We start from the raw sequence: 17,018 nt of genomic DNA on the forward strand, positions 1-17,018 counted from the left end.
CTGGTTCAGAGGAGAGACCATTCACCGCTCCACCTACATTATATTCCAATGTTTCCAAACCCAGGTTAATCTTACTGACACACATCAGCTGAATGGCATCCTTACCTATAGCTACGTAAGTTTTTTTCCTGCAAACAACAAGTAGTGAAAGTTGTTTAAAACGTTTCTTGAGATAGGCAGTACATAATCAGAGTCAGGAGAGGGTGAAATAAAAAAAAAAAACCTGCCTGATTTTTTTATTCCTTCGTATTGCTAAGGCTAGTCAAGGACCATGAAAATTTACATTAATTAATTCCCTTTGAGAGGTGCAGTTGATATCGTGTTGGTCACAGTTAAATGGAACTCTACGGTCCTTTCGTAATCAGCATAAACGATTCCAATTCCGTAGAGTATACACTAATGTTATAAACGGACACACTGAAATTTCAAGAGCACAGTCCCGGTTGGGTATATCCAAAAATCACTACACACGGCACAGTGCAGGAATCCTGGGAGATTTTGCCATCTGGTATTTCAGAGCAGGAAGCAGCTGGAAAAATCATTAACGGCAACCGGGAAGAACTGAAATTGCTTTTCTACGAGCTAAGAATAACTTACGTTAAAAAATAGACGCTATTCAGAGAACCACAAAAGAAAGCGATGGAGAGAATTAAGGCACGAAGGATGTTCTTTTGTAGGTAGTTGGCTGCGTGAGAAACAGCCGGGATCCCTGGCCCGGGGAGGCAGAGGTGCTGTGCATGATCGGAGCAAGTTTTCCGGGTGAAGGTCAGACGTCAAGCACTGGTGTACTTGCGGCCCTGAGGGATTGGAGGGAGGATGGGTTTGACGTTGGAACCAGGGCGACTGATGACTGTGGACGTGTGTTGTCTGTGTTGGAGAGACCCTTTTTCGCAATGAAGTGGCGATTTATGTAGTGCTATAAAACATGAAGAGAAAACAGATACAGTACATACAGTTAACCCCTTGCTACACTAAACAAAGAAAATAAGCACTGTGTGATGTCAGCACCAGAATAATATTGGGAATTATTTCAGAACGATCTTTGAGGAATACATGACATTCAGACAGGAAAGATGGAGGAAGAGGTTCTGGACGTCACGTGTGTGGCTGGACAAGCCCTGGGTCGTGTGGACTTGCACAAGGAGCTGAAGGTGGGCTGCAGCAGGCAGCGCCTGGGCTCTTCCGCCCCACTCACAGCCACTGTAACCGCGCCCTGCACCACGTTCTTTCACAATCACGCATAAGTACGCTTAGCGCGTGCGTGCACACCCACGCCGCCCCTCCCTAAGGTCGCTCTGTTCACCATCAGCAAGAAGACGTCCAGGATGAACCACGAAGCTGGGCTCCGCTGAGGAGTGTTATAAAGCAACAACAGTTTGGACGACGGAGCCTGAGGGTAGATGCATTGTGGCCACAGAAGTGGAATTCTCACCCGGGAGAAAGCAGTGCCATAGGGACTAAGAAAGTGAGGCCGAGGATTCTAACGGCAGTAAGAAAAATGGAGTGACCTGTATCACAGGACTGGGGAGACTCAATCTATGGGGCAAACAGAAGCGATCCAAAATGTTAAAGGCAAACATGGGCACTTAACGGCTCTATTCAGACCAAATGGCACATTCCTCGAGATAATATCATGTTAGCGGACAACAGGGGAGGGGAGGGGAGGGGAAAAGAAAAGGCTCTTCCTTGATTGCTTCCTTTTTTTCCACCACTGAGATATGTTTTAAACTAGAAAGAGTAACAAAAGCATCTTGAGGCCTTGGAGGCAAAGATGCAGGTAGAAGACTGGGCCTTCTTTCTCAACCACTTTAGTCTCCACACCCTGGGGGGTTATATCCCGGGCAGCGGAAATAACTTTTGGAGCAATTTCAGAGTGTCTGGTCTGTGAGAATGCACTGGCAGTGAGAAAAGTACTGGAGACAAATCATATTGCCATTTTAAAAAGGGAAATAAAGATTCACAAACCAGGATACCTGACTTTAAACCTTAGCAAATTTGAATTTATTAAATGGTTTGTGTATTTAGAAAATACTGGAGTGAGTAATAAGTGCTGAAAAGGATTTGTGAAGCAAAATTATTTCAGATTGATTTAATTGCCCTCTTCTTACTAAGGCAAAGGTCAAGAAACTGCAGCCCACAGGCTACTGGTCTGCAGCCCGTTGCTGTGAATTACGTTTAGGGGAACCCAGCCCACGCCTGTTCGTCTCTCCGTGGTGCAGGCTGCTCTCACACCACAGTGGCAGCTGCAGAAGAGTCCATGTGACTCATAAATCCAAAAGCATTTACTGTCTGACCCTTTACAGAAAGTGTGCTGACGTCTGAGTTGGAAAATACCCCTCATACAGTGTGTCTTGCTTTCTGCAATGCACGTATTAAAGTTTCTCATATCAATACAACAGAGGGATGCCAGTGGGAATTGAGACAGTGGAGGGATTGGGGGCCTGGTAGTGGAAAAACACCCGGTGGGTAGGAAGCCAAATCCGGACCAGGTGGTGGCCAGCAGGATGAGCAGACCACGGGAATGTCAGCCCCGCACCACTACTTGGGGGGAAAAAAGCGAGCAGAATTTTATCTCCCTTCTCAACACTTGTTCTTCCTACCCTGACAGGGAGAATCCCACAAGCCTGCCATTTTCAAAAAGCCCGTCTCTTGGTGCAAGCCCTTTGCCCTCAGCTTAGGAAAGCAGGCAGGCAGAGCCGGCCCTGGAGTCAGGTCACGAGACCCTCTTTCCTCTGGGCTGCCTCCCTTGAGCTCCAGCCCAAGCTTGATGAAATCCGCCTGAAAATTTCTCCGGGGTTTCCCCTCGATTTCTATCTTGGGGAAGCCAAGAACCCCCAGCACCGGTAACAGAATCACATACCAGGCGGACTCTCCCTGGATGAGTCTCCAGAGACTTGCCACAGGACACAACCCTCGGCCAAGGCCTGGATGCCAGTGTTGGCAGTGCCCATGGCAGAGGCGTAAGGGCCATGCCTGCTGGCCTTATAGAAACAGATCGAGGAGTAAATGTTGAAGATGAAGAACAATCTAATCAAGCTCGAATGCGGGGCTGAAACCAAAATGATAAAATGATGAAGATAAAAGTTGCATTTATGCAAAAATCAAGTACACACAGGCCAGAAGCCTGGTCTGTAAGTTCCTATGAAAAAGATAGGAGCGTTTAACTGACCCGGGGCCAGTGAAGGGGTGTGATAGATCAGAAAACCACGACCGAAGGGCGTCAACGGGGGGGGGGGCGGACCAGAGAGCTCCAGGCCCTCATTCCCCCAGGGGAACAGTAAATAAACAACTACAGACTAGCCAAAATGACTTCATAGGAGCTCCGAAAACTAGCTGAACGCCTACAGCAACCAAGTGCATGACCGGTCAAGAAAAAGTCACATTAAAAAACTAACAGATATCAAGGTGTTTTAATCACCTTTGCCTCACTACCCCTGGGGCACCCCCAGCCTCCAGGGGAGTGAAGTACAGTTTAGAGGAAGGGCGGCCCGGTGCCCAGTTCCCTGCCGTGACCCAGAGAGGAGAGGGGTGCCCTCACCTGTCTGGGGCTGCCTGAGAGCTGTGGGCGTGACTTGGCTGAGTTCTGTACTCCTGCCTACAGACTCTCAGCCCAGAGGCAGCCACACGGGCAGCCCCAGACAGGGCTGTGAAAATCCACAAGGGGGCCCAGACACTCAGATGCCTGGGGCAAGAGATTACTAACCGAGCAATATAAAGGAACAGCTAAGGCCCCAAGAAGCAGCAGGAGTCGCTCAGGGACATTAAGGCATTTTTTAAAAGCACCTGCACATAATGAGGAATTGGAAAAAGGCCCAGGGAAAGAGCATGTCCAGGAAAGAGATGAAAAGACCCTAAGCCTTTCCTTCCGGGCAGATCCTGGGCTCAGTACGGGCCCCGCAAATCGATGGGTCCAGGTCTTCCCTGCTTGGAGCCAGCCTGCAGACTTGGAGAGGTGGCTGCTTTTCAAGAGCCCAATTTTCAACGAAAGATCACAACACATATAAAGAAACAGGGAAACACAGCCCATCCAGTGGAAGTGAATTAAGCCTCCAGAAACCATCACTGAGGAAAAGGATCACCGATCTCTGCTATGTGTATAAAAATGTACAACCACAACACCTACTGGGTGTCCGGCACTTTGCTTCTCACTCACACCATGCTCATCTTGTCCGGTCCTCTGTTAGTACATTAGATACTGCATGGTCCTGTACACGTATTACAGCAGTAAACGGAATGTGGGAGATGACTGTATTAGTCTAGAACAGATACCATCACTCCCAAGGCTCAGACATTTGTGGATTCCCCAACACTAGACAGGCAGACAAGAGCAGCAGTGGAACTAGAACCCAGGTCCTCTGATTCCCAACCCGATGTTCTCGCCACTGCACCGCCCACAGGGAACAGCCCAGCTTGCTCTGCCTGCCCACACTGTTCGGACCTTGGACTCCACTTAAGGGAGGATGCAGCCAGAGGAGAGACACGAGATGGGAAAGGGCCAGGCGCACTGTCCCTTGGGAAGCCGGATGGACAGTGGTGACATGTTTGGCTCAAGGCCCCTGGGTCCCCTCTGGCGCTGGCATGGCAGGTCCCAGCCTTTAACACCATCCACTCCTGTAAGCTGACGCAAAGTGTCTACTTGAGAATTTGGGATCGTTTCCTGGCACTTGGGTCTTGGGCCTCAAATCATTACTGCTACGCCCTCCCTGTTGAGTGAGTACGCAATCCTTGAAACGTCCCGGCCGGCCAGCCAGGAGGACTATAGCTACTGCAGGGGAGGGGTCTCCATTCCTACGGGGTAGGGGATGGCCGCTTCAGGAACCTCTTCCTTCCCCCACAAGGGAGGGGCCACCCATTGTGTCCCCTTGCCCCAGGCAGGGCAGTCCAGCAAGTCTCTATCCTGTTTCTGGTCCCCCCACCCCCCGGTCACGTGAATAAGCTGGGCCTCCTCAAGGCCTCCTCTAGACTCCGCAGAAGGGCCCCGCCCCCCTCAGGCGGTGGATGGTGGCGCCCTCCTGGCCCCCGGGGCCTGAATTCCCACTTCATTCCTCCATCAGCTGCTCCCAGAGTCCCATCTCTTTCCTGCCCTCACACTGGGTTACCTTCTCCTGGGCCTATTTTCACCTCTAGCCCTTTGGTCTCCCCACACTGGTCAAGGTCTTCACTCACTGTCATCTGTGAACTTTGCCCACTGCGCCCAGAGACAGCAATGTAACAACCATGTGCCTGTGCCTGAAGGTACGCACTCACGTGAGTGTTGGGGAGCAATGGGCAGAAAGGGGGGTGACGTAGGGGGACTGGGCTGGATCCTTCAAACCTAAGACCATCAGGATTCTGTCAGACTCCCAGAGCAGAAGACTGGCCAGCAATCTGGAACTTTCCATACTTCTTTTCACCTTCACTGAAAGGAACCCACTGTGACCAAGAAGGAGCCCAAGTTGTCTCCCCTCCAGTGAGCGTGAGCCCCCCGCCCGAGGAGACCCCCCGTGGGCATGTGGGCAGGTGGGCTGGGCAGCAGCGGCCACTGTTAGTCGCTGAGTGACCGTGGGCACACACCTGGCCTTTCTGAACTTAGTTCCTCTTCCGTAACAGTGGAAGACTAATCACCCACCCTACCTACAAGGAGAGCTTCGGACTTAATACACTCACTGAATCAAAAAAAAAAAAAATCTGTAACAGTCAGCAAAAGAGTAAGAAATACCTGTAGTGATAACAACACGATTTCTGTGAGACCCGGATGTGAAATGGCTCCTACCTTTCAGGGCCTGGTCCTTCCTACTGTCGTTTGTATCTGACTCTGGGTGTGAGTAGACACTGCTCTTCGAAGACTCGCAAGTCAGGTCTTTCGACCACAGGTAAGGCTGATACAGTGTGGGCCTGGCAGAGCGGGAACCCCTTTTGCTGAAAATTGAAACAGAAATGACACCTGTGAGATGGGACACATGCAGTGGCCGCACCATCGAAGCCTGCGGCTTCTTCGGGTGACCTCTGTCGAGTCCGGTCAGGAGTTTTCGGACAGGTCTCCGGTGGGCTCAGGTTTTCGAGGGTCTGTGCAGCGAGGTCTACACAGCAGCCAGCATGAAGGTACTGCACACATTAGCACACGCTTCTCACCGGGTATAAAACCGTAACTGGGGGCCTACCAGGAGCGCGCACTGCGGTAGGTGCCGGAGTGTGAGGCAAGACGAGCACATGTCCCAACTGCTGGCAGTTCAGAATCAAGGGCGCTTTATATCCAGAGCTTCCTGCTCTTTCAAGGAGAGAGGAAATGAAAGCGCGTTGGAGGGGCCGGCCTGGACTACACGCGGGGCTGTCTGATGCTAGTTTGGGGACCGAGATTTCCCCTGGTTGCCGTTGAGGTTGGGGAGGGACCCAGGTGCTGATGTGCCTATGCCTGAGAGGTGGTGGCACTCCCCCCTCCCAGGTGCTCGCCTGTGGGAGTCACCTGCTTCCTGGCTGGGACCCCCACCCCCGGGGGGGGGGGAGGTGGCTCCGCCTGCCCAGCCAGCTCAGCCCGCAGGGCACTGGCAGTAGCTGCAACAGGCTGAATGGTATTTCTCGTATTTACTAATTAGCTTGTCTGCCAGACTTGTGAACTGTTTCATCTCTTCTTCATTTATCCTTTGAGGACCTCCGTGTTTTCCTGATCCGTTTGAAGGAACTCTTTATATATTGAATGTTGCCTCTTTTGTTGTGTTTTAAACAAAATACAAACAGCTTGCTGTTTTCAATTTCACTTTGAACCTAGAGAAGCTTCCGAGGTTTATATGGAAATATATTCATCTTTTCTTCTGTGATTTTTCTCATTTCTCCCAAAACATTTCATTAATACTTCAATCAATCTGCCACATGAATGTAGTTAAAACTAAGTCGTGTTACACAGAAGGGCTTCTAATAAAAAACACTAATCACCCCCATTTCACTCTCGTGACAGCCAGCCACTTTTAACCAGGTCTGGTGTAGATGTCTTGACAACAATCTTCTCACTTCTAAATTATACATTGCTGACATTTCCTGATTTATCAGCCTCAGACACATCTTTGGTGGATACGGACCTCCATGACATGGAAGGATTCGGCTCCTCTGAGACCACCACCCCGACGTTCCTCCCCCCAACAGCGGTCGTACTGCCTCAGTTCCTCTGTCTGTCAGGGCGCCATGTTTAAAACCTCCACTTCCTGTTCCATCAGCAACAGATGACATGGCAACTTTCTACATCCACCTTCTAAACTCTGTACTGAGAATCTGCTCTCCTTTTCACTGTCAGCATTGATGAGAGCAAGTTTTGACCTCAGAGTTATGTCTTTCTGTGATTTAGCCAAAGGTTGACTGGAAATTAACAGACAATTGTTCGCTGCAGAGACTAGCAGTTGGCTGTGACTTTCTTTCTTCTCCATAGTTCCATCCATGTAATGATTCCTAGCTCTGCAAAGAAAAATGCATTTCAGGGATCACGTCCCAGCTGACCGCCACCTGTTTGCACGACAGGTTTCAGTTCACATGGGGCAGCAGCAAGGGCCAACGGAAATTGCGTCTGTTCAAGACCAGCTGTCATTTAAGAGAGGGTGTCTGTGTTAACTGGGAGGAGATGATGGCTGGAGCTGAGATGAAAAGGGTAAGCCAGTCTTAATGAGGCATCTTCAGGAGATCAGGGCCCTGTCACTGAAAACACAATCCAATTAGCTCTCTGGGCCTGTCCTGGACCCAGGAGGAAATGTAGTGGGTGACACATGCACACTGAGGGCGACCCATGCACCGTGGGTGCAAGCACACCGTCGTTAGGTTGGGGAGGCCAGCCCAGGCCGCAGCCTTGGGGTGGGAGGTCATGGCCGCAACTGAGTCAGTGCTTGAGCAGAGCTCTCCCACTGCTGAACGTGGAACGCCTGCCTCCCGCTGGACCCGAGCTCCCAGCAACTGCAGCGAGGGCCGCGTGGCAACGACACTCCCATCCAGACGTGCTCCAGGAGGGGGCAACCGCCCTGCACCTATGGGTGCTGCTTACAAGTTCTGACTGCTTGTTATCAACAGACAGAGAAGCCTAAGTGCTTGCGTGGTGTAGAACATTGACCTCGGGCTGAGTTCTCTTGTCTTTTTTTCTGCTAGACGACAGCTTTTGGAACCTCCTCGGAGAATCCCGGCCCCTTTGGGTAGCACACACAAGACTTTGTCCCCCAACCTGTTGCTCCCACGCAGAGTTACTGAGCTGGCCCAGGAAGTACTTCGTGGAGAGGTGTAGGCTGAGGCGATACTGCTGACACCTGGGCTTTCCAGGGATGGACCAACTTGTCCCTCTGTCCCCTGCAGTGGAAAGTGCCACCAGGACCCCAGGCCTGGGACCTTCTCTCTGGAAGTACAACTAACTAGACCAAGTCTTCCCCCTAAATACAGCCACAGATGCATTTATATTTTATGGACTACATCTGTTATTCCAACCTAGACAAACAAAAATGTTCTCCCCTTTCTAGTGAGAAACATAATAACCCATAGATTTTATGGCCAAATCTCTAGTGATATAAATACAGTCTGTGGAAAAGAACAGAAAATAGCAAGAATGCCCTGGCCAGATGGCTCAGCTCGTTGGGGTGTTGACTCTCACACCAAAAGGTTGTGGGTTTGATTCCTGGTCAGTCAGGGCACATACTCATCATATACTTGTCTGGGTTGCGGGTACAAACCCTGCTCAGGGTACGTTAAGGGAGGCAACCAAGCGATGTTTCTCTGTTTCTCAAATTAGTAAACATATCCCTGGGTGAGGATTAAAGAAGAAAAAAGAAAAATGGCAATGGACTTTGATGACTAGATATTACATTGGTTTTCTAGGGCCGCCATCACAAAGTTCTGTGAGCTAAGAGTGGAAATTCATTGCCTCGCAGTTCTGGAGTCTCGCAGTCTGGGACCAGGGGTCCGCAGGGCTGGCTGTCTCGGGGGTCCCGAGGGGAAGCTGTTCCGGGTCCCTCCCCCTGTGCCTGGTGGTTTGCCGGCAAGCCCTCACTGTTCCTTGGCGTCTGCACCCCCCCGGGCTCTCTCCCCGTGTATATGTGTCTGTATCCAAATTTCCCCTTTTTTATATGAACACCAATCACATTAAATTAGGGGTCCACCCTAATCCAGTCTGACCTCATCGTACTAATTACACCTGCAATGACCCTATTTCTGATAAGGCCGCATTCTTGGGTACTGGGGTTGGGGCCCCCACATATGAATTGTGGAGGGATGGCATTCAACCTACAGCACGTATGTTTTGGTTATCTTATTTTTGGAAAAAAAGAGAAAAAACCTCTTCATTTAAAACATACACCAAAAAAGGGATCACAGAATAAGTTCTGCCTTTGAACAACGACTTCCCCTCTGTAGCAAAGAAAAGTAGGAAATGAAAATGCTTTGAAAGTCGGAAATTGAAGAGCAGTGGAATTGAAAGTCACGTGTTACTTTGTAGGAAGGGTCAGACTGGTCCCTTTTCACTGTGGGGACAGAGGATGCGCAGCCCACTGCAGCCTATTAGGCGTCTGTTCTTTTCTTTTTTTTTTTTCTTGTTACAGACTGAATGTTATGCTCCCTTCTCGAAATGTGTATGTCGGAATCCCCACCCCCAATGTGACAGAAGAAGAAGGTGGGGACTTTGGGAGGTGACCAGGTCAGCAGGTTAGTGCCCTTGAAAGAAGAGACACGAGACCTCTCACTCCCTCTCGTTGTTCTGCGCCCTGTGAGGGCACAGTGAGAAGACGGCCATCTCTCTGCCAGCCAGGGCCAGCACCCTCGCTGCCGGAGCCCGACCCTGCTGTCTGCCTGCTCTCGGACTCCGCCCCACCCTGCCCCGCCTCCAGAGCCGTGGGAAATGACCGTCTGTGAGCTGGGCCGCCGTCCACAGCGATTTGTGACAGCAGCCTGAACCACGACGTTCCCTTCCTCACCGTATTCCTGCCAGCCTGCCTTCCTGTGCTAAAAATTCCCAGCTAAATAAACCGCGAGAGCACCGCAGTCTCCACACTGTCACAGGAAGCTAATCAGCCCGCCAGGTCCCCAGTGCTGGTGGAGCGCGCAGGGTCGAGCAGACCACGTAGAAGCGGCAGCTGTTTTCGCCCTCAGGTTATCGAAGGAAACCCAACATGACCTAACTAACAATAACACTCGGAAGTGAAGGCGTGCACCACTTATTTTTAAAACTGCCACTCTCATTATAACACGTCACTCTCATAGACTATACACCTTTCCTGTGGCAGACTTTTAAAATAACGGTTTAAGGTTATAGTCATAATTTGGAAGTTATAAAATGCTCACGGTTGAAAATATGGGGAAGACCAAAGAAAATTAAAACTGACCTCATTACTAAAAGACAGTAACTGATAAAATTTTGGCGTATTTCTTTTCAGTGTTTTTTTCCTCTACACACACATGGATATACGTGGGCCTGCACGGTGTGGGGTGTACGTTCACATCTGACCTTTAACACTTATTAGGTTACAGGCACTGATTTGTATTTAACTCTTTATAATTTATCTAAATTTTTTAACATACAGAGATATGAGAAACTTAACTATCTTAAGGATCAATTTTTTCCCATTGTTTAAATATCACATTCCAAAGGATTTTTTAAAGATTTTACTTATTTTTAGAAAGAGGGGACAGGAGGGAGAAAGAGAGGCAGAGAAACATCCATGTGTGAGAGAGACACTGACTGGATGCCTCTCACACGCCCCCATCTGGGGACCTGGCCCACAACCCAGATATGTGCCCACAGGGAATCACCTTTTGGTTTGTAGGCGGACACTCAGTCCACCGAACCACACCAGCCAGGCAGAGCCAGCGGAAGCTGAAGTGGGAACAGAGTGCAGCAGACTGCGTCCCAAAGCCGAGCACTAAATCAGCAGTGGCGGGCCTGCTGTGGTCCACAGGGAGTCTTCCACTTGCACTTCACCAGGTCTTGAACCTCACTTTGACATATGAAGCGCTAGAACCCTGAAATAGCATTTTGTGCATTGGGCATTGGCTAGTAAACATTGTGAAACAGAGCCACTGTTCTAATGAGAGATGTTGATTGCAAATCACGGACACCAAGTCTGTCTACTTTGAATATTAAAGGGGGAGCTATTGGAAAGCTATTGGGGCATTCGTAGACTTAACTGAAAACTAGAGAACCAGGCTTAACAATGAGGCACCAAAACACAGCTGAGTCGTGATACAGGAAGAGACTGGTACGCATCATTGCTTGTACTGCACGGTGGGTTTTTGATCCTTCCACCAACTGGGGACTCAAATGACTTCTAACTACACCTGCATCTTTCTGTCACTCCCTCAAGATTCAGAGTCCCAGAGAGAAGCTAGGTTGTATGAACCTAGGTTATACATACCTGGGCCCTCCCTCGAAGCCAGCATCTGTGCCCCTCAAATTCCATGGTGGGGGGTGGGGCCCTGATCCCCAGACTTGGGAGTCCCCTGGACCCTCAGGACAAGTGCCACGGGCTTCACTCACCGGCAGGAAAACTGATTCTGTCCAACAAAACTCAGCTCACCTCTTTTCAGAATGTGTCCGAATAAGAGTTTTTAAAAAATCTTCTTCACACATCTCCAAACTTCTCTGTGTTTCTAAAGCTGTGAAGTGATGTACACCATTGGTGGGTGCTGGTACTGAACCCCTGAAATTGGAAATATCAAAAAAAATCCAAAGAATTTTGTAATGATACCACGCAAACACACGTGTAATATGTAAACACTGATCGTTACACATAAATGGCCAATAAAGTCCACTTGAAATAATGTAATGTATCTAATCACAAACTCGCACCTCAGAGCTGGCGTTATTATATTCTAATTTTTGGATTAAGCAAATTTGTATTGCTGTTAAAAATTCCTTACCTATAAATCATTAATATGCAATCTAATGCTTTGAAATAATACCAGAATAAAATGGTTCTAAAAATTCTATAATTCTAAAAATTCTCAACTGAAATTTAGTATAAAATATTCTTTTTTTCCCATCGATACTAGCCTGTTTCCCTAGAGTAACTTGAAAGAATCATTCCCCATTTTTAGGGAGTCAATCCTGCGGCCCTGCACCCCAGACTTGCCCGACACAGTGGCCGAGTGCTCAGCAGCCCCCCTGCCCGGGAATGCATGCAAATTAGAAGCATCTCTCTGTTCTAGCACCACCCACTTGCAGCTCCTATTTAAAACCCCTTCGTTTCTCTGTCTGGTGTTTTAACAGGCACGGCCTGTTAAACTCTGCCAGGCGGGGGTCACACAGGCTGCCAATCATCTGGCCACCACCCTCCCAACCCCCCAGCAGGGCCCTGTATACTGCACACAGCCGGTCCCTTGAACGGGACCACCCCAAGGCACCTCCCCCCCACCCCACCCCCCCATGGAGGAAATCAGTCGCTTTTTCCATAGGCAGCAAATGGACAAAACTTACTTATATCAGTGAAAAATGTCAACACATAGCTGAAAATTACAGGCAATAAGAACTGTAATTTAAAGCAAATTTTAATGGCCTTTTGATTCCGAATGATTGGATTCATTTTAGCATACAGGTCCCTGTTTATACTGATGGTTTAGGATTCATCTGCTGTATCTGGATACTAGCCAATCAATCTAAAGGTGTCGGGCTGTGAATAAACGTGATGAGTCACTACCTTTGGAACAGGAGCGTGTGATCAGGAGGTGTCTTTCCCAGTAGGGCCTGCCGGGCTGTCTCACGCTGCCTCGCTAAAGACTTCTTTTCCTAAGCAAGAGATATGATCAGAAGATTGTACTGATGTTAAAAATATGTCAGATGATTAAAAGAGCTGTGGTCATTCTCTTCTTACTAGAGGTTGCCAAATATGTGAAGAGAAAAGTGAAAAACACATAGGCCTAAAAAAATTGCTATGTATTCGGCAGGGAAACATTTATAAATAAAATCAAAGTACTTTTATGAAGATTGTGATTGAATATATAAATTTTATAGGCATCTAAATAATAATGTGGCAAATTTTTATTAACATTTCATGTTTACATTTTTTCTTTTTCCAATGAGATTTTCTCTCAAGGGTCCAGATTATTCTTGTCTTTTTAGTTTTCCCAGATGGAAACACACATAAGCACCTAACTCAGTGAACACGCCCGATAATGTTGATGCCCAGACCTGGAAACAGGACAAACCGGGGTGGGGGCGGTTCTCCTGTATTTCACCAACGTTACTATGACCATCACTAAATCCTTAGTAGGCGTTTGATGGGGACACAGAGATACAAAAGATACAGTCTCAGCATTCACAAGGTTGATAATCTGGTGGTAAAAGGCTATTTAAAAAGATGGATAGAAAAAGAAAAGATAGCACATGCTGTTTTATAAATAGTACAACAGGTGTCTACACACACCGAACGTCTGAGAGTGGGCCTGTTCGGCAACTGTCCACATACTGGGTTTCTTCACTTCGATCAAACGAATGTATACAATTCTTAATTTATAGAAAACATAAATTGGCAAGTGCTTATTTTCAATAAAAGCCTATTCACTTCTTAAGGGACTTATAATAATACTTAAACAGTCAATGCATTTAAAATACATTTACCTTTGCCTGCAGTACCTTAATCTGAAATAAACCAGTTTTGATTTTAATGCCAGTACCAGGCTTCTTCGTAAGTTGATATTCACTTAATATCGCATGCGAAGTACCAACAAGAAGTGTGCCAGTGCAAGTGTTACCGTCAGTGTTTAGCTAGATCCTGAGAAGGGTAGTGAATAGATTAGACATTGAACTTCATAAACTGGGAAGAGCAGGAGCTGCTTGCTAGCCAGGAAGCTACAGCTTTGCATCCCAGGGGACCACAGCAGTGCTCTGCCAAGGGGATTAACACTCTTCCCTTCTGGCCTCTAATATGTTGGGGGTGGGGTGCAGGGGAGGTGCTGGCAGTCTAACTAGGGGGTGGGCCCTACCCAAAGCCAGGGAAAACCTGGGAAGCTGATTGGTCACTTGGAGAAAGCACCGGGTCCTTCCCAGACCCAAGCTCCTGGTTATTATAATTGCAGAGGAACAAAGAATCTCTCTCTTGCTTGTGACCTGCACTCGTGTGGCGCATGCACCTGTTCTCCCCACGGCCACATGGCCCATGGTCTCCGGGGGAGATCCTGAATATCGAAGCACAGCAACGGACTACAACTGGAAACACAGGCTGAGCCAGCGGGATGCTGGACTGGACTAGACTTTAACACGGAGCAGAAACCCTGGGCGGTGCCCTTCATCCTGGCCCCACTGAAGTCAATATTAGACTTCTTCTATGGCAAGATGGACAGAGATGGGACACTGGAAAATCAGAAGGGGAACCCCCTTAATTGTACATCATCGGTCAACCATACCACAGAGCCACCTACCCCCGTGCGGGTCTCAGGGAACTCTTTTCCTTTGGACACTGAGAGAACCTGACTCCCACTGATGACAAAAAGGATTCACGCCATAGCTACAGTGCTGAGTCCACACCTCCGGGCTCCTCGCCTGCTCAGCCTTGCAGGCTAGCAGAGCTTCAAGAGTGCGCATGTCTCTTGGGGGAATGTTTTAAGACTCAAGTTTCAAGGATTAAGTTCGTGTGATTCTAAAACCATTTTTGCATTACCAAAACTTACGTGCAGAGGTGGCTCTGCTCTGGGGATGCCAGGACTGATGGCCACTGAGCATCTCTGAGGAGTATTCACACCCGGAGACCAGAAGGCTCAACCCCCATGTCCCCTGCACTGCACACACACATACACCTTAGCACAAAGCAGGAGCTCCATACGTACTTTTAATGTAAAACAACAGAAAATTGGGAGGGTGACATAAACAATGAATGATGATGACTGCTCTTTATAATCTGGACTAGAACTTGCTATCGACTATGGCTAGCTTGAGAAATTGTGGTCAAGCTTTTGAAATTGCCCCTTAGAAACCCATGACACAGGACAGCGAACCTGTGGGCTTGCGGAATGTGGGCCCTCAGGTGGGTATGTGGCTGCCAGACCATTCCAGCATCTCCCTGCCTGTCAGCTCCGTGTTTCTGTGTGAGCAGGGAGAGGAAGAACTATCTGTGTGTGGGGGGGGGGGGGGGGAGTTCTGGAGCGGGACAAGGGGAGAAGAAAGGAATCCACTCTTTAAATTTCATATTTTAGGCTCTGGCTGGTGTGGCTCAGTGGGTTGAGTGCCAGCCTGAGAACCACAGGGTCACCTGTTCGATTCCCAGTCAGGTCACATGCCTGGGTTGCGGGCAGGGGCTCCAGCTGGGGCGTACAAGAGGTAACCACACACTGATGTTTCTCTCCCTCTCCTCTCTCCCTTCCCCTCTCTCTAAAAATAAATAAAATCTAACAAATTTCACCATTTAAAAACTGTGTATTTAACTCCATGGATATGCCTATAATGTTTCATGTTACTATAAAATTACTCTAGACTGACCACATCCTCCTCTCAGGGAAATTTATTCTTCTTCCTCAAATTACTCAAGTATTTGTATATTGTACCTGTACACTGTATTGTATAATGTACTTGTGTAATCATTGGCTGTTGTGATTTCACTCTGTATTGTCTCTATATTGTCCTATACTGATGCTGGACTTTAATTACGTCATGACTGGGATGACGACGGCAGTCAAGGACGCATGGCTTTGGGATCTTCCAGAATCCCCACATAGAAACAGATATAGCAACTAAGTAGTAAAATAAAATAAATAAAATAAAGTAGCAAAATAAATGCATATTGAAGCATTTATAAGAACACATGGTGACGAGGTGTCCCCTCAAGCCCAAATACAGGTGATACCAGCCACCCAACCAGCATGGTACCAGTTTCTGTGCAAGAGGGTGCTGAAGGAAGGAAGCGGCACGGGAGCTCCCAAAATAGCTCGAAACCACTGCCTGGAGGGCACAGCAGGACAGCAGGGGACCACAGCAGAAACATGCGACGGCTGTTCCCGCTCCAGCTGCGGGCGAGGCTACGGGTCCACAGCAGGTTGGGAAGGAGCCGGAGCCCCTGGGAATTCCTGAGACTGACCCCGAGGGGCTCCCTTCCGGGGCGGGGCCTCCTCGCACGGAAGCAAAAAGAAGCTGGGGGAGTGGAATCCGAGTTAACTGGGTCAGGGTCAGTACAGACAAAGGGAAGAGAAAGTCTAGAGCTAAGTGGGGAGGGACACACAGCCAGGAAATCCCAGGAAGAAAGCGGTTTTATATTTTATCCCTATTTGAAGAAACCGTGCCGCTTTCTTGAAAGCGTGAGAAACCTACTTTCGCATACATATGAGAATTCTCTGGTCAAACCCCATGCGAAGGCATTATAAGAAAAAAGGGGGAAGGAGTAAAATAACACCTCTACACGCAATGAAAGCTTACTCATAAAACAGATAAAGTCCACAGTCAACTGCTTCAAAATAAACCAAAGACATTAAGTAAAGGACACACCACGTGAAGGAGTGAATAAATTATGATTCTACAAACTCAGAAAAAACATGACAGAACTCAGGGAAGAATTAGAAATATAAGGGGGGGAAAACAACCTTAGGAAGAAAAACTGAACTAGAAAGAATACAAGAGTGAATAAACACAATAAATAATGCCATAAGGGAAAGAGAAAGTAAACGGAGGAAAGATTTTAAACTAAAAAAAAAAAGTGGTAAAAAGGATTCAAGAGAAATGACAACTACTTAAGACAGACAAAGCCGGGCCAGCATACAAACCAAGAGAGTCTTTGACAAAGAAAACTGAAACAAGGAAAGAGGACAGATTAAAAAACCCGCAAACTATCAAGCATAACAGCGTAGAAGACTGTTAAGAACAGGGAAGTATTCAGGAAGTTTTCCTCCCATAGCCCTTTCTGTCTTCACTAGAGAATAAGCTCAGGAAACAAAACAGCTCAAGAGACATTTACTGAAGTTCTGAGGACGAGCGTTAAGTTCCCGCAGATCTGAGAACCGAGACAAACGGACGTTCAGAGAGAGAGGGTGCGTGACGACCACGTGCTCTCACAGGGTGGTTCTGACACAGCCAACACTACCGGGGGGGCGGGAGGAGGGAGGAGGAA

The 17,018-nt window shown here is 48.2% G+C and overlaps 1 protein-coding gene across 1 annotated transcript in view; it reads right to left on the minus strand.

The window, feature by feature from the left end:
- Positions 1–616: 616 nt before the first annotated feature.
- The window catches only part of LRGUK (leucine rich repeats and guanylate kinase domain containing), a 99,775-nt gene continuing 83,373 nt past the window's right edge, over positions 617–17,018 (minus strand). The window contains exons 18-21 of the mRNA XM_053657098.1: positions 12,627–12,715; positions 11,508–11,630; positions 5,753–5,898; positions 617–916 (exon numbers count right to left, since the gene is read on the minus strand). Of these exons, the coding sequence (XP_053513073.1) occupies positions 774–916; positions 5,753–5,898; positions 11,508–11,630; positions 12,627–12,715 (501 nt within the window). The 3' untranslated portion in view covers positions 617–773. The remainder of the gene's footprint in view (positions 917–5,752; positions 5,899–11,507; positions 11,631–12,626; positions 12,716–17,018) is intronic.

Source organism: Artibeus jamaicensis, unplaced genomic scaffold (genome assembly GCF_021234435.1).
Source record: "Artibeus jamaicensis isolate MK-2021 breed Jamaican fruit bat unplaced genomic scaffold, CSHL_Jam_final scaffold_3307, whole genome shotgun sequence".
NCBI lineage: Eukaryota > Metazoa > Chordata > Mammalia > Chiroptera > Phyllostomidae > Artibeus > Artibeus jamaicensis.